This window comes from Quercus lobata, chromosome 10, assembly GCF_001633185.2.
Source record: "Quercus lobata isolate SW786 chromosome 10, ValleyOak3.0 Primary Assembly, whole genome shotgun sequence".
In the NCBI taxonomy this organism is placed as follows: domain Eukaryota; kingdom Viridiplantae; phylum Streptophyta; class Magnoliopsida; order Fagales; family Fagaceae; genus Quercus; species Quercus lobata.
The window spans coordinates 6,871,579-6,894,731 of NC_044913.1; the positions used below are offsets into that span (position 1 = coordinate 6,871,579).

The 23,153-nt window shown below is 33.8% G+C and overlaps 3 protein-coding genes across 3 annotated transcripts; 2 read left to right on the plus strand and 1 right to left on the minus strand.

Annotated features, from left to right (window-relative positions):
• Nucleotides 1-2,046: 2,046 nt before the first annotated feature.
• LOC115965358 lies at nucleotides 2,047-2,981 on the plus strand. Its single transcript, XM_031084558.1, has one exon. The coding sequence runs from the start codon at nucleotides 2,326-2,328 to the stop codon at nucleotides 2,743-2,745; it is 420 nt and encodes a 139-aa protein (XP_030940418.1). The 5' UTR covers nucleotides 2,047-2,325; the 3' UTR covers nucleotides 2,746-2,981.
• Nucleotides 2,982-12,814: 9,833 nt separating this feature from the next.
• Nucleotides 12,815-15,174, plus strand: LOC115962619 (pentatricopeptide repeat-containing protein At1g08070, chloroplastic-like). Its single transcript, XM_031081503.1, has one exon. The coding sequence runs from the start codon at nucleotides 12,908-12,910 to the stop codon at nucleotides 14,990-14,992; it is 2,085 nt and encodes a 694-aa protein (XP_030937363.1). The 5' UTR covers nucleotides 12,815-12,907; the 3' UTR covers nucleotides 14,993-15,174.
• A 1,622-nt stretch (nucleotides 15,175-16,796) lies between these two features.
• Nucleotides 16,797-21,959, minus strand: LOC115965406 (serine/threonine-protein kinase STY13-like). The gene is made up of 6 exons (XM_031084617.1): nucleotides 21,056-21,959; nucleotides 20,490-20,622; nucleotides 20,177-20,372; nucleotides 17,658-17,782; nucleotides 17,402-17,560; nucleotides 16,797-17,268 (listed from the first exon to the last, which is right to left on the minus strand). Exons 1-6 carry the CDS (start codon nucleotides 21,184-21,186, stop codon nucleotides 16,954-16,956), a joined length of 1,059 nt encoding a protein of 352 aa, XP_030940477.1. The 5' UTR covers nucleotides 21,187-21,959; the 3' UTR covers nucleotides 16,797-16,953.
• Between the last annotated feature and the right edge of the window lie 1,194 nt (nucleotides 21,960-23,153).

Here is a 23,153-nt window from a genome sequence, read left to right on the forward strand (position 1 = left end):
AAAATGAGCGGGAAAATACGAAAGAAAGTGACGGTGTGCGGTATATAAGGCTTTTATGCCAGGCCCATTGGGCTTCACTTTTGCCCTTCCAACTTCCAACTTCCCACCAATCCTTATAAAAAGATGAATTTAAGGTCTGTTTGGATATTGTTTATTACTGAAAATTAAAAATATTGTAACAAAATAATTTTTAAATATGTAAATAGTACCGTGAGACCCAGTTTTAAAATTGATTTTGCTGAATTCTGTACTTACGGGTCTCGTGAACAGTACATGAGATCCATAAAAATTAAACACAAACGCGCAATGTCCATTGAAAAACACTATCCAAACTAAATCTTCATCTTTGTGGGTAATTACTAATTATTGATAGTACGTGTCAATATAAATATTTATAAATAAACAGAAGTTTTTACGTTCATGATGGTTTGTTATCTCTTGAGTTTGTAATTGTAAGTACAGAGTGATTTCTTGTAATTCGACCTGTACTTTATTAAGTAAGAGTAATTGTTAAACCAGTAAATCAATGAGAAAGATGAAAGTGTTGAGAGATTGCATAACATGTTCAATGGAATGAAATGATATATATGAAGAAGGTTTGACTTGATTTAGTGGGAGGGCTTGTTAGTTGATTGTTTTGTCAGGTCAACTAAGGAGATGCGTGTCAGAGAAGCAACCCTCAAATTACATGTGAATGAAATAGGTCTAGTAGGATTAGAAGTGAATGACTGTTGGTTTGCTACAATAAATATTGATGTGAGGGAGTTTAGTGATTTTCTACGGCCATTTCTTTTGAGGAGAATCTTACTATCCAACCGAATAGAAGAAGGGGATCTATAGGCCAATAGTGATGTTAGCCAAAGGTGGGTGATTGTTGCATACCACAGTGCTCATCCTTGGTACTTGTCCTTACCACTCGGCTTTGGAGGATTGGGTGCCTTCCCATAAGCTTCAACCTAGTGTATACTTTGGGTGAGGGCCCCAAATTTCTGTGGTACTTATGGGCTGTGGTACTTATGGCCCCAAATGCCTATCTACGTTAAATTTCCAGTTAACATGAAAATACCAAAGAAAACAAGTTTCCTAAACTTTGTCAAGAGCAACGTACCATCCAATCTCTTCCATGAAAAGAATTTAGGTTCAAATCCTCACCCCAATTTCTTGTATTTAACTTCAAAGGCAAGGTTATTTTCACTAAAATGCTTTACACACGGCTGTATAAAGTGGTTGAAAAGCCTAATCTTTTGGCTAAATAAGATACGATTGTACAAAATCATTATTCAAAGATGGATCTAAGTTATTCTCATGTGAGAATTGGATAAATACCTTTGAGCTATAAGACTCTTCATTTTTTTTAGATAGATACAATGAGAGAAAAGTGAGGTTTGAACCATATACATGAGATACCATAAAGGTATAAAGAATATCATTGCCACCAGATTATTATTTGAACCCAAATTACAAGACTCTTGGCAATACGTACATATGTGGTGTAAGAACATCTTCAACAGATTAGGCAAATTTTTGTACTGTTTGGAGAATGAACAGTGACTTTTACCTTTTAACTACCCACTTTTCCAAATACATTTTCCAACAAATTCTCCATCTCATTTAAATATTATTTCTTCATTCATTATTTATTATTTTTTTAACAAATACACATCTTCCAATATTTTTTTTATACAATACCTTATTATCATAATAGAAAACAATATTTGAAGAATGAATAGTAGTCCATCAGACTTATGGGCTAAAGTTCATGAGCTAAAAAAAATTCAAAATATAGAGAGTCCATTGAAGAATGAACAGTAGTCTATTTTGTGGGTTTACTCTCTAAAGTTGAGAGCATTTTGTGTTTAGCTACCTTCTCTAAGTCAAATAAATTAACCACTTTTGCATAAACAGTAATGGTCTCACGAGAAGGATTTGTCTGGACAAATGTTTTTCATCATTACATGTCAGCGTTTTGTGAGTACAACAATAATATAGAATTTGTCAAATTTAATGGCCCAAAGAATTCCTAATGTCTCAACCAACTGTCATTATTGAGAAAATTTTTGCATCCACTTGTGGAAAATCAAAGTGGAGACAAAAAACAAGCTAATGTCTATCCTATACTCAGACCTAGCCAAATTTCCATTAATTCCGTAGTTTTCATCTCACAGGCCACAGCCTGAGAGAGAAGATAAAAAAAAAAGGAAACCTTTTGTAACAGAAAAGGTATAGATGCCTTTAGCTTATCTCTACCTACAGCATTAACGTAAGGCTCAAATTCGCCCAAGATAACATGGACCCAACAAGACTTTCTTAGAGAAAAAGAGTTCCATGAAGAAAAAACCAGAGGTTGAAGATGAGCAAGACCTGGAAATCCTCAAGGCAGTGGCACAAGCATGGCACAACCGCTCTGGCAGCTCTAGGCCTATGAATGAATTTGATGCCCCCCTGAGAAATTTCAAAGGAAATCCTTCTCGATTCAAGCTAGAAGCAATGAGCAAATCATCATCAGCTAATGACAGCAGCCATGGTGCCACTTGGGATTTTGGGCAGTCTCTATGTGATTCCTATGAGATTGTGACCTTGTCCAGAAGGTTAGAGACTGGTTTATTGTCAGATAATCCATTTGTTGAGTTGGATAGTCCAAGTCGTGTCCGTAGGAGGCGCAAGGAGAGTCGGCATAGCCTTAGAAGTTTGTTCAATCAGATTTCTTCGAGGAGATTAACAGGGGCTGATATTCCAAGAGAATAGGATAAACTCTTTCCATCTATTTTGGTATGTGAATTCCAATTTTTCAGGTTACAACATAATTTACTTTCCCTATAGTTTTAAGCAGGGAACAAAACTTCCTACTTCACTTTGTTTATTCATTTTTATTTTTTTTATTATTTATCATTTTGTGGTGTGAGTTCCACTTTCATGTTACACATTTCTTTTCCCTGTCAATAGCAGAAACCTTATATTAAAGAGGATGAGGTTGTGCCGCATTTATTGGTATTTTCTTTATTTAGGCTTCCCATTTAACAACGTTTGCATTTATATTAAAGTATTGATATATTGAATTAGCCAATAGAGTAAATGCATATATTAATCATGCATTAATTATTTACATTAAATGAATTTTTATAATTATTTTCATAAACTCTATATAAGAAATAAATTTTTAGTTGAAATAATAATAATTTAGAATATGACATTCTTTCTCATGTTTAATTTCTTTAACAAAAATTGACACAAAAGCCATAAAAACTAAGAGATTAAATCTTGTAAGGATGTGGTGTAAAATTCAAGTTTTACCCTTCCAATCCCAACATCATAATCTTATCACATATTTAAAATTAGGCACAATCACACTCAATCAATTCTAATACTCATATATAAATCCAACCAAATTGATAGTTTATTGACAAGTTATTAGGCATGGTAAGATGTATTGAATTTTAAGTAAAATACTGACGTGACAATCACTTATTGAATTATGTAAAACATAAGTTTTACACCCCATCATTACCAAATTCGGACTCAAAAATTAAATATTTGAAAATTTACTAAAATTTATCTTAACCTTTTTTTTAATTTTTTTTTTAATTTTTTTTTTTTTTTATACAAGATAGAATTTCTACTCTAGCCTAATCTAAGTGTATATGTGTGTGAAACTCCTTCCTGGAGACTTGAGCCTCGGCCCTTACCCCTCACACCCCACAAGCATTTATATTTGTAAAGTAACCACCACACCAAGGGTGCGCGGTGGTAAATGTCCTAACCCCTTTGATATTTATTTATACTATATATAAGATGATTTCTTTTTTTCAACTGGACTTTTATATGGTTCAAAAATATCCTTATTAATGAAAGGTAACTTTATTTAGAAATAGGGTCATAATTCATAAATGTCAAATAATAAATTTCATTTTGAAATCAAAAAGAGAATTCTTAAAATTTAAGATTTTTTTTCCTTCACGTTCAAAAAAGAAATTGTAGTTACTACATATCTCTAATGTTTATTATTTTTATTTGTTTGAAAAATAAAAAATAAAATATTTCTAAATTATAATAGATGCAAATTATTAATTTTTACCCAAATAAATAGAAGAGCCTCACACGCATGCTCAGAGGCTAGTGTAATATGTGTGTGTGTGTGGAACTAATATTGTATTTATTCTATGTAATTAGAATAAATATGTTCATTTTGTTATATTAATTATTTTAAGCATGATGAAATTTTAATATCATTTTTCTAAGATTTATATGAGAAACAATTCTTTTTTTCTTTTTCTTTTTTATGCAAGAAACAATTTATTTGAAATATGGTATTCTTACTCAAATTTAGTTTTTTTTTTTTAATTTTTTTTTTAACAATAATTGAAACAATGTCCAACAAAAATGAAAAATAAAAATAAAGTTAGTAACACACAATCAAGAATGTAAAATAATAATAATAATAATTGAAGGATATTTTCATTTTTTTTTTTTAGTAGCCATGAAACATACCAATCAATATTAGCCACCATATCATGAAATTTTCAATTTGTAAAAACACACACACACTACACTACTCTTAGTGTTTTTCTATTTTGTCTATAAAATAACCAAATATTTCAATTTTTTACAAGGAAAATTAGTGAATTTTTTTTATACATCAATAGTTGGAGGCAGGGTTTCAAACCTTGAATGTTTCTGTTGGAAATATTATGAAGTGACAACCAATTAAGTTACATGATTTTTGGCAAAACTTATTAAAATATTAGAAAAAGCTAATAATAAATTGCATCACATATCGTGTGGGATCTTAGCTAGTTCTTTAAAATAGGAGACAAAGCTTCCTACTGTCACTTTATTTTTTACACCAATAATGTTGAATAATTATTATTGTCTTGTTTTTTTACCCTTACAAGTAAGTAAGTGGGGGAGGGGGAATTTGAATCTAGTTCCGCACGAGAAGAATCGGTTAATGTTACTAAACTACAAAAGCTCTTAACAAATACTTACTATCTCATTTCTTCTTGAATTAAGGTATGGATGACATTTTGCATGTTGTTTTAGGATACCCGGACATATAGCATAAGCTTGCCAGGACAAGCAAGTTATCTTCCCACTCGTAATTCAAAAAGTCTAGTGACACAAATTTTCACTATTTTTTATTCACATAAATTAAATTGACATGTTATGATTGGTGTACAATAAAAGTGATATTAGTAGTGAGTTTATATAAAAATAATGTTATACCAATCACAACTTGTCATCTTAACAATCTGTGGAATTTTTTGTGTCTTTAACATTGATCCTTATAATTTGAAACTAAACATATATAGTATTCCACAAAACCACATAAGTCACCTTGGCAACAATTTCCATTATTTGGGCCAAAAAATTATGTATCATGCACCTCCAATGTAAGCATGCATTTGGCATCACTTATTTAGTATTTTGGTGATGGCTTTTTGTTGAAATATACTTTATTTTGAAAAAGTAATATTTTAAAAAGTTGTATCATGCACAAGTCACCTTGGCAACAATTTTCTCTATTTGGGCCAAAAAATTATGTATCATGCACCTCCAATGTAAGCATGCATTTGGCATCACTTATTTAGTATTTTGGTGATGGCTTTTTGCTGAAATATACTTTATTTTGAAAAAGTGAGATTTTAAAAAACTTTACAACCATATATTTATATAATATCTAAAGTTAAAGAATAATATTTATTGTTACTATGTTTTTGTTGAATCACATTAGCATAGTATTTTGGTCTATTTGGACTAATTCAATCCAATTCGGTCCATTTTGGTGTACTTTCTTAAAAATGTGAAAAATATAGATTTGGGTTGACAAAGCATATTCTAGATTCGAATTTGTTAAAAAATATAGATCTCATACTTGTGTTTATTAAATTTTAATGCAATTAATTATAGCCACATTTGCACCCCCAACTATATTGCAGTTTGTAAGTAACCCTAATTAAAAATAGGTTTAAGCAATATGGTTTGAGCTAACTATATTGAATTTACTGTTTTCACTTGTAAAGGCTAAAAGCTAGCCAAATAAGTTAGACTAGACGTACACCAAGTGGCGGACTTTGAAGGCCCTTATTTTGTTTAAATTAATTCAGTTCACTCGATCCATTTTGATCCACTTTGGTCTAATTCAGTCCATTTAGTTCACTTCAGTTCATCAGTCCCATTTGGTCTATTTCAGTCCACTTCAATCCAAGTAGCTCCATTTTGGTCAATTTCGGTGTACTTACTTAAGAATAGGAAATGACAAGTTTGGATTGAAAGTACTTATTCTAAATCTGAATTTATTAAAAACTATAGATCTCAGACTTGTGTTTCTTAAAGTCTAATGCAATTAAATGCTTGCCACATTTGCAACCCCAACTGTGTTATAGTTCGTAAGTAGCCCTCATTAAAAATAGGTTTAAGCAGTACGGTTTGGGCTAACTATATTGAAGTTACTTTTTTTCACTTAAAAAAGCTAAAAGCTAGCCAAATAAACTAGACTTAAATCGACACTAATTTGCGCACTTTGAAGGCCCTCAATTTAAAAAAAAAATAATAATAATAATAAAAAAATAAAATAAAATAAAAATCAATTCCAACTCTTCATGCTTTCAATTGGATTTCTTATGTACTACACGGTTTTGATCATGACATATGTTTTGTTGGTTGTGGCCTTCTGGTTTTAATGCTATTGATTCTCAGAGGCCAGAGCTACATTATTGAGCAAGTTTGGTAGCGAAATCATAAAGAGCACATGACTACATTTGACAACCTTCTTTTGTCAATGTCAAAGGACGAAACCAAATTAGTTGGGAGGAAAGAAATACCCAATACAAGTGGATTGCTTCATTGTACGATTCTCCTTCAGAGAAATCCAAGTGGATTTGGAAAAGGTTATAGATATTCCCAACTTGATTCTTGTACAATGGTCCTGCCTGCTAGAAACTATTCTGAAATTTGTGATTCATAAAGATTTCAGCTCCCATAACATGGCCAATCCATTGATGTATAAAGATGTCAGCTCCCATAACTACTGAAAAAGAAACCTACATGCATTGAACCAATTAGATATGAAATGCATTGGGAGCCCCTTAAAGACACATCTCCATAATTTGCTCATTAGTTTGCACAACATGCAAACTAACCTGGTTTTTTATTTTGTCTATGTGAATTCAAGTTTAAATCAAACTTTAAAATGAAGAAAATATGAGACAAGAGCAATTTAGGTACCCCTTTTATTTTTTTGGTTGGCATATGGTTACATTGCAGCATTGAACTTAGGTGAGATTCAACCTCCCCTTACAAAGTAATGTTATTCTAGTAACGTTATTTAAGTTTTTTGGAAATAAGTGTGGGTGAAAAAGTGTTATAGAAATGCTTGTTGTGTTATTTAAATAACGAAAACTGTTGTTTAAATACCCCTACCAAATACCCCCTAAGTTCGCAAAATCATAGCACATCAAGTCTCCTCTTGTTTCTCAAAAAAAAAAAAAAGAAGAAGAAGTGCCCTCTTGATTATTGATCAAACTTCTATCTATTGCGATATATGATCATAGGCTGTGTTTGGAACCAATAATGTAGGAAAGAATAGGGGATGTATTTGTTTCTAAAAAAAGGTATTTGGGATGTATTTTTGTGGATCATTAATTTGATTTTTTAATTTAATTTTCAAAATTTTAGATACATAATTTTGTATCTAGACAGCTTTTGTATACTCATTAGAGTTTAAAAGATGATAAATTTCATTAAAAAATTATCTTGCAAATATACATATGTGAAAGCTGTTAATTTTATATATATAATATATTTATAAATTATGAACTACTCTAGTATCAAAATTGTTAGGTTCTAAATGTTTAGAACAATTGACAAATCGTGAACATAAACTTGTCTAAATATAGATCTTAAAGTCTATAGGTATTATTAGACAATGCTCAAGATTATTCAAGTCAAGATTCAAGAACATACAAGCTGCAGGAAGAAGATTTCATAATCTGTCTGGTTCGATCGATCGAAAGACAGGCTCGATCAATCGAAAGTCATATCTGCAAAATTTTAATTAAGCCCAAACAGCAGTTCAAGCCCATTAAGGATTAGGGTTTCTAATCTACTTCTCCCAGTATATAAAGGAAACTCTAAACACGTTTTTATGTAACTTTTCAGAGAGAAAATAGTGTGTCTCCTTTGTATTTAGGGTTTTATTCCTAAAAAGTTCTCTTATGTCTTCTACCGGTGCTATTCCTTGAAGAATCTCAAGATCCGGTATTGTAGAAGTTGCTGCCTTCTCTAGTCATCAAAGGTGCTAATGATCTAAACCTTCAAGGGTGGTCTTGGAGTCACAAACATGAGAGTTTGTGTTGCTAAACCTTTGAGTGGGATCTCAAAGTCACAAACAGAGGTGTTTGTGTTTTGCAAAGGCCAAAGAAAGAAGGAGTTCGTGGATTCGGAGCTTGCATGTGGTCGTGTCAGTAAGTTCTACTGGTGGGTAGCAATAAAAATTCGAGCGTGGGCTTGTAAGTCTTATTGTATGAACTTCGATTCTTTCTAGTGGATTTTCTTTTTACCTTGAGGATAACTAGGTTAAATCCTCCCCAGATTTTTTACCGGTTTAATTTTCCTGGGTTATCATATCGTTGTGTTATTTATTTTTCCGCTGCTTTGCGTGATATGATTGTTTGATTATGATAACCTAGATTTGTTAATTTGACTACGTAATCACTTAGCTAATTACCTAGGTTAATTTGTTTGTGGTTTTAAGGGGTCTAAAAACTTTCAGAATCATGTAACTTTCAGAATTTTAGAATTATGTAACTTTCAGAATTTTAGATACATAATTTTGTATCTAGACAGCTTTTGTATACTCATTAGAGTTTAAAAGATGATAAATTCCATTAAAAAATTATCTTGCAAATATACATATGTGAAAGCTATTAATTTTATATATATAAAATATATTTATAAATTATGAACTACTCTAATATCAAAATATTATTGTTTATATATGTGTATATTTACGCATGTATGTGACGGTTTATTTTGATTAGTAACTATTATATTAGTACCAAAATTTCTATTTGTTATCTCAAAAAAGTAACAAAATTTGACTCCCCCCCCCCCCCACACACACCACACACACACACACACACACACACACACACACACACACACACACATATATATATATATTGCGTGAGTCCCTGATCCTTAAATATAGGGAATCATTATGCATGAAAATGGCTGCGTATAAGTTTTAACAGTGTAGTTTCAATGTTTCATTCTCGGTCAAAAAGTGAGCCTTGAAGTATATGTTTTTATTAATTATATATATGCATCTCTTCCATCATGAATGTAAACTTCTTTTCGGCTAATCTTGTTTCTTCCTCAGTTTTTAATGCAAATCAGTGCATGGTTGTCACAGAAACGGCAAATAAATACTCTTAAAGAGATAATAAACCCACAAGTCCACAACAACATATTTTTCTTTCAAATTATTTAATATATATGGAAATTGCAAGCATCATAGTATGCCATTAGAGCAGCAAGGCAAGCATATTATTTAGATTATTAGTGTATTGGTAACACTATATGTAAGGTACTTTGCTTGCCAATCAACCATGCTTCCATCATGCTTCCATGCTTAACGCACCCTGTAGCTTGCCCACTTGGGAAGCTCAAAGTTCTTGTGCTTCTGCCGGATATAGCCATCAGATTCAATGTCGACCCTTTCTTGATAAACCTCATGGTTCCCATTCTTGTGACGTTCGACTCGCTCATATTCGACCACTTCAGCCTTGTCTCTGCAGTTTCCATACCTACCATCGTCAACAACTTCCTCATATTCTATCACCTCAACCTTGTCTTCAAAATGTGGGTGGTGGTTGTGATGATGTTGGTGGTGAGGTCCACGATTTTCTTCATAGGTGACCTTTTCTTCATAGGTGACATTGTTATTGAGAGGCTTGTACAAAGGGTAGTGAGAAACATTCTGAGGAGTGGCTTCCCAACTATGAGTCTGCCTGGGAGTATACATTGTTCTACTGGCTTTAATTTGTTCAGAGCTATTGTTAATGGAGCAATGGAAACAACAATTTATAGGCATAGATTTTTCTCTTTATTCTTACATGATATGGTGCATCTAATTCTCCATCCATCTTCTGTCAAATCACATTTTTTGGGTAAAGGAATACAATGCCTAAAAGGGAGGTCCTGGCCAAATTGGATTCTTTGAAGGTAACATGAGCGATACACAATAGGTATTGGTCATGGAATTTACAATCTAGATTAGTGAATATGAAGCTTTTGTAAGTGCTCCCACAGCAAAGATGCAAAATTAAGACAAGAAAAGGTGAACAAACAGAGTAAAGATAGCCAACTAAAGTTCGTATCATAAGACAAGACAGAAGCCGCCTAAAGATGCCATCTTTACTTCTTCTGTTTTTGGATCCGAGGATAAAGAATAAAATATCACCAAAAACATACGTTATTCCTTTTTCCTGTCATTTGAGTACATATCCATATGGAAATAAGCTTCTTTCATTGAATCACTCAACCTTGGTTATTCGTTTGATTTGATGCATAAGGAATTAATTGCATTACTGGCAATTTAGCATGAGTAAACAAGCCTAAATACATAAAGGAATTATTTTTTCCTCTGTAATCACTTTTTTAGGAGGAAAAAAGTATCCTTGTTTTGTCAAGGTTTTCAACACAATCTCATATATTCTTTTTTTCTACTTGTTATGTTTAATTTAAAAAAAAAAACTAAAATTCAATTTATTCCCTTAACTTTTACTTCAAATTTTAAATTAATCTTTAAGATTAATTTTTTTGTTAATTTTGTCACACTATAAAAATGACTCAATTTGATCATTCTATTCAAATTTGTTAGCAGATGAGGTTCAAACAGTCTATATTTAATTAAAAGTTTAACCAAAAACATTGAAGAGATGTGCCATTTAAATTTTTTTTTTTGAGAGAGTTTCAACCTATGACATCCCCTTTTGATGATAGTTCTTTATTATTGAACCAAAACCCCAATCAGTTTTTGGTTTAGGCGAGAATTGAACTCCAAATTTCTTATACACCCATCAGAGATTTTACCAGTTGAGTTAACTGGAACTCGCCGATGTGCCATTTAATAATTCTTATGATTAATGAGTATTATTGGAATAAAAATAATTAAGCAATTTTATTAATTAACAAATTTGGATGAAATAATCATATTAAGAAGATTAAAGAACTGCATCTCATTCTTTTGGGGCCCTATGTCTTGTAAAAGAGTCCATACTTCAACCATATGTACCTGACGTATTGGTTACGATACTAAGACCCCATTTAGTAGAGCATCTTAAACACATATTTTTAATTTTTAAACAATATTACACGCATTTACACACTTTTTCACCCACATGTATTTCAAAAAGGAAAAAACACCGTTTTAGTCCTTACATTTTGGGGTTACAGACAGTTTGGTCTCTACATTTTAGTAGCAGTCAATTTGTTCCTTGTTATTTTTAAGTTGGAGTCAATTTGGTCCCTACCGTTAACTTACTAACGGAAGATGCTTACATGACAAATGATTTGTCTTGTTGACGTACACGTGACTAATATAATAATATATTTAAATATTTAAAAAGCCACCTAAACATTTTAATTTTTAAAAAATCCATGTCAAACAAAAAAAAAATGAAAAGATTAATTGAAAGAAAAAAATATTATTCTTTATAACAATCCTCAATTTCTTTATTTTCTTTTGTATTCTTAAAACTTTTCTTAGCTTCCAAACACTATTCCCAGGAACTCAACCATCTAAAGCTAAACAAATTATTTAAGCCAAAAAAAAATCGCACCACAGAATAGACGGTGAGGTAAAAGTAAAGTAAAATGGCAAAAACCAAAAGGCAGGCTTATCGCGAAAAAGTAGGGTAACCCTTCATTGGCCCTTACCCATCGGCAGCAACATTTGAGTAATTCAAAAAAGTAAAAAAAAAAAAAAAAATATTGTCCAATCAAACATGGCCAACTCATATATATAGGACACAAAAAAGGCTGAACCAAACCATCTTTTGTTTTCAACACCTTTCCTAAACAGGCCTGCGTCATGATAAACGCTTTGCCTGCACTTTGCATTTGTTGGGAATAGTGTTTGGAAGCTGAGAAAAGTTTTTAAGAATGCAAAAGAAAAAAAAAGAAATTGAGGATTGTTATAAAAAATAAAATTTTTTTTTCTTTCAATTAATCTTTTCGTTTTTTTTTTATTTGACATGGATTTTTTAAAAAGTAAAATGCTTAGGTGGCTTTTTAAATATTTAAATATATAATTATATATTATTATATTAACCACGTGTGCGCCAACAAGACAAACCATTTGTTACGTAGACATTTTCCGTTAGTAAGTTAATGGTAGGGACCAAATTGACTCCAACTTAAAAATAATAGGGACCAAATTAACTGCTCTTAAAATATAGAGACCAAATTGACCGTGACCCTAAAATATAGGGATTAAAATGATGTTTTCGTCTTTCAAAAAAATACAAACAACTTATTCAAACTCCTTCACCAAACATACCCTAAGTCCCTGTAAATGAGAAATGAAGAATTTTAGCCCCAACAACAAAGGAACATAAATTTTCAAGGACTAGCCCGCTTCCCATTACACAAGAGGATGCAAATAATTCATTTTGACAAAGTAGGAAACTAATTGACAAAAATTAAATTTAAGAACTAATTAAACATTAAAAATAAAAGTCAATAAACTAAATTGAATTTTAACCCTCTATTTGGTTTTTTTTAGCCCTCGTACTTGCCCCTTCACCCTGCACCCTTCACCTGGTTCTTGGTCTAAAAGACTATACTCTAGGCCCTGGCCTTTGTCTAATTTTTGAGACTTTTTTTTTTCAAACTCACAACTCAGGAAATGCTTTCTACACTAACTGTCTTTTCCGCCAAACCCATAACTGCCATAACCACCATTGAAAACCCAAAAACCTTAATTCTACAACAATGCAAAACCAGCAAAGACCTCAACCAAATCCATGCCCATCTCATCAAAACTCGCCTCATCCACAACCGGGCCGTCACCGAAAACCTTCTCGAATCAGCAGCTATACTTCTCCCCAATACCATGGACTATGCTCTCTCCATTTTTGATGATATTGGCCAGCCCGATTCGTCGGCTTACAATGTCATGATAAGGGGTCTTACATATAAGCAATCCCCTCATGAGGCTATATTTTTGTTCAAGAAAATGCTTGAGACTTCAGTTGAACCCGATGAATTCACTTTTCCTTGTGTGTTGAAGGCTTGCTCTAGACTAAGAGCATTGAGTGAAGGTGAACAGGTTCATGCCCACATTTTGAAATGTGGGTTTGGATCAAGTGAGTTTGTTGAGAATACTTTGATTCATATGTACGCGAATTGTGGTAGAGTTGACGTCGCTCGCAGGGTGTTTGATGGAATGTCAGAAAGAGGGGTTGTTGCTTGGAATTCGTTGTTTTCAGGTTACATGAGGAGCGGGTGTTGGGAAGAGGTTGTGAAGTTATTTCGCAGGATGCAGGAATTGGATGTTGGGTTTGATGAGGTTACAATGATTAGTGTTTTGACATCGTGTGGGAGGTTGGCTGATTTGGAATTAGGTGAGTGGATTAATGGGTATGTAGAAGCAAATGGAATTAAGAAGAGTCTTGCTTTGATGACTTCTCTTGTTGATATGTATGCGAAATGTGGTGAGGTAGATACTGCGAGAAGATTGTTTGACCAGATGGATCAGAGGGATGTTGTGGCATGGAGTGCCATGATTTCTGGTTATTGCCAAGCAAATAGATGTAGAGAGGCTCTTTATCTTTTTAATGAGATGCAAAAGAACAATGTGGATCCCAATGAGGTCACCATGGTCAGTGTGCTTAATGCTTGTGCTGTCCTTGGAGCTTTAGAAACTGGCAAATGGGTCCATTTTTACATAAAGAAGAGGAATCTGAAGCTCACTGTTACCCTTGGAACTGCACTGATTGATTTCTATGCGAAATGTGGATCTGTGGACAGTTCTATTGAAATATTTAGTAAAATGGCTTCCAAAAATGTCTTCACTTGGACAGCACTTATTCAAGGTCTTGCTAGTAATGGACAGGGTAAAAGGGCTCTTGAGCTCTTCTATTTGATGCGGGAGAAGAATATTGAACCAAATGATGTCACTTTCATTGGCGCTCTTGCTGCATGCAGTCATGCAGGTCTGGTTGATGAGGGTCGAAGTCTTTTTGTCAGCATGAGTAAAGATTTTGGTATTGAACCAAGAATTGAGCACTATGGTTGTATGGTAGATGTTCTTGGTCGAGCAGGGTTGATTGAAGAGGCATATCAGTTTATAAAGAACATGCCCGTCCAACCAAACGCTGTTGTTTGGAGAACATTGTTGGCTTCATGTAAGGCCCATAAAAATGTTAAAATTGGGGAAGAATCATTTAGATGCATAACAATATTGGAGCCTGCTCATAGTGGGGATTACATACTTCTATCAAATATTTATGCATCGGTTGGTAGATGTGAGGATGCATTGAAGGTGAGGCGTCAGATGCGGGAAGAGAGGATTAAAAAGACACCAGGTTGTAGCTTGATTGAGTTAGATGGAGTAGTTCATGAATTTTTCTCCGAAGATGATGGACATGCTCACTTAAAGGAGATATATGGTGGAGTTGAAGACATGATGAAACAGATCAAGTCAGCAGGCTATGTGCCCAACCCAACAGATGCAAGACTGGATGCTGAGGAAGATGATAAGGAAGCTTCAGTCTCTCACCATAGTGAGAAGTTGGCCATTGCATTTGGTCTCATAAGAACCCCACCTGGAACTACAATCAGAATATCAAAGAATCTTAGAGTGTGTACAGACTGCCACAATGCTACAAAGATAATCTCAAAGGTATATAATAGAGAAATTGTTGTCAGGGATCGTAATCGCTTCCATCATTTCAAAGATGGATTATGTTCTTGCAATGACTATTGGTAAACCCTATAATCTACATACATTGCAAGACTATTGAAGGCCTTGTTCCTCTGTTATAGAACAAAAGAGGACATAGAATTCTTCAATGCTATGATAGCTGGCCTTGAGTTGGGGACTTTGTGCACCAAAAAGCTATGTGATCTTGTTCCAATCCCAACAATTTTCAGATGTCTCAATAAAAGGAAGGGGGGGGGGTGAAGATGGGGAAGAGAAAGACTTTCCTTTTTTGCTAAAAATAATGCTGATTTCTCAGTTTATTGCAATAGAAGACTTTTTCTATTATCCTTGATTCTTTTGTGTTTTGGTCAACTTACTTTAGTTTCTATAATAGAAAATTTTTGGATAGTCAGACCTTTGTACCACTGAAAGGAAAGTGATTTTGTCCCCATTAGAAGGTTTTCATATTTCTTGATAAAAAAGAGACGGTGGGGGTGGTGGGGAAGAGAAAGACTCACCCTTTTGAATGTTTAGAATATAAAATGCCAATAGATTTCTGAATCTTATATTAATGTGTTTATTTTTATGATATTGATTGCATCAATGCTGAAAATAAAAGAACTTGGGGAGCGATCAAATAAGCAATGTTTATGAAACTCATAAACAACCACAACAACAAACAAATAAAACTGTTCACATTGACTGTTATGCTTGATTTCGCTCTTAAGAGTTTTGGCAATGGTTAGAAATGTACACTTCAGAAATTGTTCTTTCTCACGAAAGTTTCCAACAGAGTAGCAGAAAGAAAATGTGAGTTCATGTCTTGTTTGACAGCTGTTTTCCCCGGGTAAAACTCACCTTTTTGAACCATGAAGCACAATATATATGCTGCAATTGATAGCCTTTTAAAAACTCATTAGGTGGCCAAAATCGCCTTTTTGAGAAGCAGATCTTGTGAAGCTTTTTGAAAAATCATCTTTTTAGTTTCAACCCAAAATCACTGTGGTGAGGCTGACGATTACTAGGATTATTATTTATGGTGCGTGCTGAACAATGAACAAAGAATTAAAACATGCAAAGAGATCACAATGCATGCAAAAAGTATGTTGTTCTTCTTTCTTATATGGCCATCTTAGAATGCCAGCATCACTTGTGAGTTGTGCATGCCTTATATATAAGCAAACTTGCAACTTTTAGCCAAAGGTTATAATCCTTCTTTTAAGTTTTAGCTTTTTTCTTAGAGCTTATTTAACTTATTTTCATATGTAATTTTTAAAACCTTACTTTTACAGGTGCAACTATCATTTTACCAACTTTCGGAAAATAAACAAGTATCAGTAAATAAGCCAATCCAGGTGTATTGGTATAACCAGGTTTGAAGAAGCTTTTAGAGGTTGATGTCTGAGTCCAAACCAAATACAAGTTTGGAACTTCAGAGATAGGGAAGTCGGTTTCTGAATGAACTATCATTACCTTCTAATCAATCTTGTGCTCAAAAAAATTTATATCACATTCAAAGACATTGGTTGCACTTCAACTTGAGGCCTTTATTAGCAACATGCCAAGCACCCCATTGATACTACAACCATACGAATCCTCATTCTATTAATAATTATCACGAAAGCATTTTCTGGTTTTTGGAATGAACGCAATGCATTGGGATGACTTTATATATACGGAAACAAACATCATAAAATAAGGAAATAGTATCTATACACTGGTTGGGTTGGGGGCCATCGGTTTGGGTTGATTCTTGATGTTGAGAAAATATAACCCCTACTCCATTTTCCAAACTATTAGTTACTAGATAGTAGAACCATGTGTACTTGAAGCTACAATCCTAGTGTGGTCGCTGAAATCAAAAGCAACATCAGAAAACAAGGTGAGACTAGAACTGAACTTCAACTTATTGTAAACTGATCAATTTAAACATATACCATGTTATCAAATGTATTTGTGAGACTAGAACCTATTATCTACTAAGCTTCCCTTGTGCCATTTTGGCAGGAAGGAACATTTTTTCAGGGTTAATAACACTGGTTGAAGCAGAAGAAGAAACCTTTCAGCTTGTCCTCCATCTTTGCTCTGGGTGTATCACCTGTGTCATCACGAACTGCCATCAAAGAGCTTGTACCAGGAGACTCAGGCGGCAACACTGTGTTCTCAGACATGAAAATTCGAGAAGGAATTGAGGATTCTGGGGGGGAAATAGTGTACAGATAGTTAAGTAGCATTTGGATTATTTGGCTGAAATTGGGCCGAGCATTTGCGTCCTCCTGCCAGCATGAAGTTAGAATGGTAGCTAATTCCTCTGGGAGGTTATCAGCGCTAGGCCTCACATTCTGAAATGGCAAAGTACCCTCTTAAGGTTATCAGTTTGATTTAGCAGTACCAAAAGGCTTCAGATTACAACTATGCAATAATATATGTAACAATATAACAAGATAATATATAAACAGGGAATGTATATTTTACTTTAAAAGCAGCCGCATATGCTGCCTGAAGATTGGACATTCCCTCGAAAGGCAATTTGTTGTGTAAGAGCTCCCACAACACAATTGCAAAGCTATAGGCATCCACTTTATGGTTGTAATGCTTTTTTTCTCCCTGCCTTAATGTAACGGTACTGTACAGCTGCCACCAATAAAATGTATTTAAGTAATACTTATATAGCCATTTATAAAATGAGAAACAGGAGAACCAAAATATGCTAAATTTCTTAATGAACTACCTCTGGTGCCATCCAACGATAAGTCCCTGTTTCAGCAGTCATCATCTCTGTTAATGACTCCTCTCTCGCTAAACCAAAATCTGCTAGTTTAACTGTTTTGTGGTCTGCAGTCAGGAGTAAATTTTCTGCACCACAATCAAAATAAAAATTCCATCTTCAATCAGGAATATATTGTTTCAGAAGTCGTATTTTCAGGTGAACAAGCATAAACACATATATCTTGAAAATATAAGAATAGTTTTTCAGCATTCTCCCACCAATACATCAACTCATAACGATAGATCAATCATATTAAAAAAAAAAATTTATGAATAGCCACTCACCTACAATACAGAACATAAAGGAAAACAACTGCACGAATGCACTAATTTGAGCAACTGTGTGCAACAATGGAACTCATTGGTATGTGAGGCTTGTCAAAAACACATGATCTAAGCTGCTTACTACGTGATTTAGTGTTGCCGAGTATGCTGCATATTTGTGTTAGGTAAATCATGTTGAAGGCAAGGTCTCAAGTAGACAAGAACACTTGTTTCTGTTCTATATCTGTCCGGTTGATAACTTGTCCGTTATACTGGCTCATATAACACAGTTGTGTCAAAAAATTAGTCAAATAAAACCAAAAAGAATTATATCATTAAAAAGGAGTCTGTGAATCAACTTTAGATTCGTTTAATCCAACACACACTGAAAAAGCATCTGTGTTTAACATGAGGATGAAATAGTTATTGTTCTTATTATGTTCCCTTAGTTACATGTAAAATTAGCCAAAAGGCTAAGAAAGCTCTCTCCCTAACTGAAATCCTCTAAAATGAAGTCATTAGCACTTTAGCAGTAGACAAAGGTACAGCTTTCGGTGAAAAAAGCATGCAACAGCACATATATTATCCTAATTTACAAAATTTGTATTCATTCATAATCAATATGCATCAATATGTTGGCACTTTCTATTCAACTTTTTAAAAGTCCACCAGAAATTAACTTATTCCATTACTTACTTTTTCGTTAAGTGGAATATTTTTCACATGGGGCCAATGACTCTAATAGTAATTCAACCATTCAAAGGTCGTGCCCTATTGTTGTGATTTATATTAACTACAATCCTAATCCCTCCCTCTCAGGTCTCAAATTAGTACGTAATCTTATCAATCAATCTCCACTATAAATTCATGTAGACCCTTCTAAATGATGAGTTTTGTTGAGGGTCCACCATGGGGAGTGTGGTTAAGTTCAAGAATTAGACAAATCCGAATGCTTGGTAAATGATTAATTGAGATTTTAGAGCTGACTTATCCCCTAACCTGAAAGGAGCCTCAATAAAAAGTAGGGTCAATGAGATATTTTGATTTTAATGTTTGTGGAATCTACCTATTATATGAAACCGACAAATTTGTTAGGACCATAATACCGAAGTTCCTTGGTACCATAGTACCTTACCTACTAACAAACATATGATTTTTTCTTTTTTTGAAGGTGGGGGGAGGTTGGGGTTGGTTGTTTGTGTGATAAGCAAATGATAGGTGCCTAGATTCACTGAAGGGGTAATAATCTAGGACCACATCATCCCCAGTCTCACAAGGGATTTCCTGTTCAGAGTGAATTCAATCCACTTGAAGAAAACCTTTTCTTTTCTTTTGAGAGATTGGCATCGCTTGTCGATCCAATCCATCTTCCCTGGTGAACCCAACACACTCTTCATACAATTTAAACCTCCCCCAACAGAAAGAGATCTAAATTCAAGGCATTAACTAACTATTGCACAAAAATGTCAGTTTCTTAAAGGGACATATTGAATGGTGACATCAATTATAACTTGGCAACTTAGACAACTACCTACTCTTTAGTATGAGTTATGCTAATACCACATAATTGTAACACAAAGTTGTGGCACAAAGTTGTGCCCAATTATGTGGTACTAGCACAACTCCTTTAGTATTAGAGATTTATGTGTTGACAAGAAATTCCAACCGAAGGCTAATTTATTGAGTTAAAAAACTTGAATGGTGGTGAATTCAGGCCAAAAGTCAAATTGCTAAGAAAGTTGGTTGATAATTAATAGTGATAGGCAAGGACAAGATGATATTGATTACTTAAGAACTAAAGTAGGAAATTCCACTTCCATCAATTAATGTAAGTAATAAATAAAATAATCTATAAACATGAGTACTAATCACCTCACATACAAATTCGTGGTAAGACTATCTACCTATCATATCTCCAGACCTCGCAAAAGTGGAAGTGTGTGCATTGGGTACAACCTTTGTTTATAGACATGAGTACAATAAAAGATCAATATGTGTAACTTATTTATGAAAGTTTGAATGTGCAATCCTGTAAAAGAAATTGAAATTGAGTGGGGTTTTTCTTGATAAGGGAAGATTCCACACTAAGATTTCTAGACGTTTAGTGGGTTCATGCATATAGGATACCTTTAATCAATCCAGATCTGATCTTAACTTAATGAGGCCTGTTTTATAAAGTTACATCAAAAGAATAAAGCATTGGAATGAAAAGATTACCAGGTTTCAAATCACGGTGTATGATTCCATGAGAGTGCAAGCATTCCATAGCACGAGCAATATCAAGTGCAAACCCAACAGCAACACGTGTGTCCAAGCATCTAGGCCGCATGTTCAGCAAGTATTTTCGCAATGTCCCTCCCAATAAAAGCTCGGTAACTATCACCGTTACAGGCTCCTTGCAAGCACCAATATACTGTACACACAGGGTTCCACAATATTTTTTGTCAGTTGCTGACACACAATAATACAATATTTTTTATTTGTTAGTGCAATAATACAATATTATAAGAGCCTTGAAATCAAATACAACCTTCACTAAGTTTTTATGCTGAACTCTAGACAACATTGCAACTTCTCTTGCAAACCGTGCTTCTTTCTTGGCAATCTCCTCTGGAGTTTCTCCTTTATGAACAATTTTAATAGCAACAGTCTGGTTTTTGTATCTGAAGAGAACCCAAAAACCAAAAACTAAAGTGAGATACTTCAGCAGAAACAGACAACAAATTGCAATTTAATAAAAGAAACTCGTCTCCAATTCAATGCAAGCATAACCATTCCCATCACAATTCGGCTTTCCATATACACAAACAGATACATGACCTGGACAATGCAGAATCTATATAGGAATAGCTTAACAAATGCACTGGATAGACAGTAGATTGACCATTTCCCAAAGAGACACACACAACAATAACAAAGATGGGATTCCTGACCCTTGACAATGACAAAGCAAGTATTTTGCAAATCCCAAAAATAATTCTTTAAACCAAGAACAAAATTCCCTCACCACCAGAAGCCAAAGTAAAGAAATTTTCACTTCAGCAAGGCAAGTAGCTAAACACCAAGAATCAAATTTAAGAAAATCTTTAAACTTACTTTCCCTCATATACTTTGGCATGAGCTCCTTCTCCAATTCTAGGCCCAACAAACAAATGCTTGGGATCAATCAGCCATTTTGCATCCAATTTGAATTCATCAGTCGAGTAGAACCTATTCTCAGATTCCATCTTTCTAAAAAAGCAATGAACTTATCATCTATACCCTCCACCAATGAACACTCTAGCTCCCGTTAACTACTTTATAGTAAAAGATCTCATATACATCAGAACCCAAAAAGTGAAGCGTTGAAAAGCTCATTAGCACTACAGAGAGTGAATGGATAAGCTGACACAAAGGTAACTAAAACAAGACATGCTCTGTGATGTTTGCTGCTATTGCTGTTCATAACCACATCTCAAGAATTCAGGCCCAAAGATCAAAACTCAGCAGCTTGATGCCTTTCATGTCCTTGTGGAGGCAATAGCATAGAACCCCACATGTGCAACATTTAGAGAAAACAGAGAGAGAGAGAGAGAGAGAGAGAGAGGGTGTTTGTGTGTGTGTAAGTGTGTGCATGAGAGTGGCACAGACACTAAAACAAAGCTCAAAACCCAATGAGATTTGTTGAAAATTAATGGGGAAAAGAGAGGATTCCCCAGAAAGGGAACAGAGGAAGATAACCAATCAAAGAGTCCTCAGGAAGTGAAAAATCATTGAAATTCAAGGACCCATTGTAGAGCTTAATTAAATGGAGTAATGGGTTTTTTCAGCTTTATTTAACTCTTGATCTACAGACGAAATCATGGAAAAGATTGAGTCATTGTTCAATTAAAGAATAAGAGAGAGAGAGAGAGAGATTTGTGAATATTGTAATGAAGACTGTGGGAGCCATAAATTAATCAAAAGCACATGGAAACTGATCTTGTCAACATGGGCCATGGGGACAAAACCCACTCAATAAGAAATGCCTGCACAAAGCTCTTAAATCTCACCTTTTAACTACTTCTATTGCACTTCACTTCAATAAAAGCTAGACCTAGGAGTAATTGCTCCTAATGAGAGTCATGTGGTGGAATTCTTTTTACATCTTAAATGTTTTTTAATTATGAAATTCATGTTAAATGACATATAGTTTCATTTATACCGCCCAGTCACATGATGGTAACATTTTTTTTTTTTTATTGAATAACCATGTTAATATTTTTGACCAAGTTATTCAACCTAAGGTAGCCAATACCATGCTGGTACTAGCTATACCATTGGTTATGTACTATATTGGCATTTAAATTGATATTGATATTCCTCTAAAACAATAGGTCAATGTACTTATGTTAATATTTGAGCTTATAAATATGTATTTATGTTTGTAGCAATAACTTCTAAATTGTACACCAATATTGACCAATACCAAAACATATGGTTCCTTTGGCCAAACCAAAACAGCTCCCAGTACAAAATTGACTCCCTTGATTCTGCTCCCTATCCATGAGACACCCCGAAAATATCATAGATCGCTAATGGTGGATTGAATTGGGACCTCTGATACTAGGGGTGTTTACGGTGTGGTTTTGAGCCATATTTAGCACTACATCGTGTGGTGCAATTTTTCCAAAACCCTTACCATACTGCCCTTTAATAGATCAGTCACCATGCAGTCCATGTGGTGCGATTTAGTTAGTTTTCATATATATTACAAATATATACTAAATATATTTAATATATGCTAAATATCTATTAAATATATGTTAAACATATATAAAACCTATATTAAATATAAAATATATACTTATATATTAATAGGTGCGGTACAATTTTAATATATAATATATTTAATCAGTCTAAAACACACACATATGTATGGGTGTACAGTTTTGTGCAATTTTCAGTTACTCTATTTTGCGGGTGATTTTGGTCGGTTTAGGTGTAGTCATGCTATGCAAGCAGTTTTTTGAACACCTTTATCCAAGACCAATGAGTCCACCATCATGTACCATATGCATGAACTTAATGCTACAAACATTAAATAATTTGACAATATTTTTTACAACAACAAAATTGACAAGTTTTTATTGGCTTTTGTAGGAACCAAGTATAGGACTTCTGGGCCTTAGATCACTTGGGCTCACAATTTATTTGTAGTGGGCTTGAGGATTTC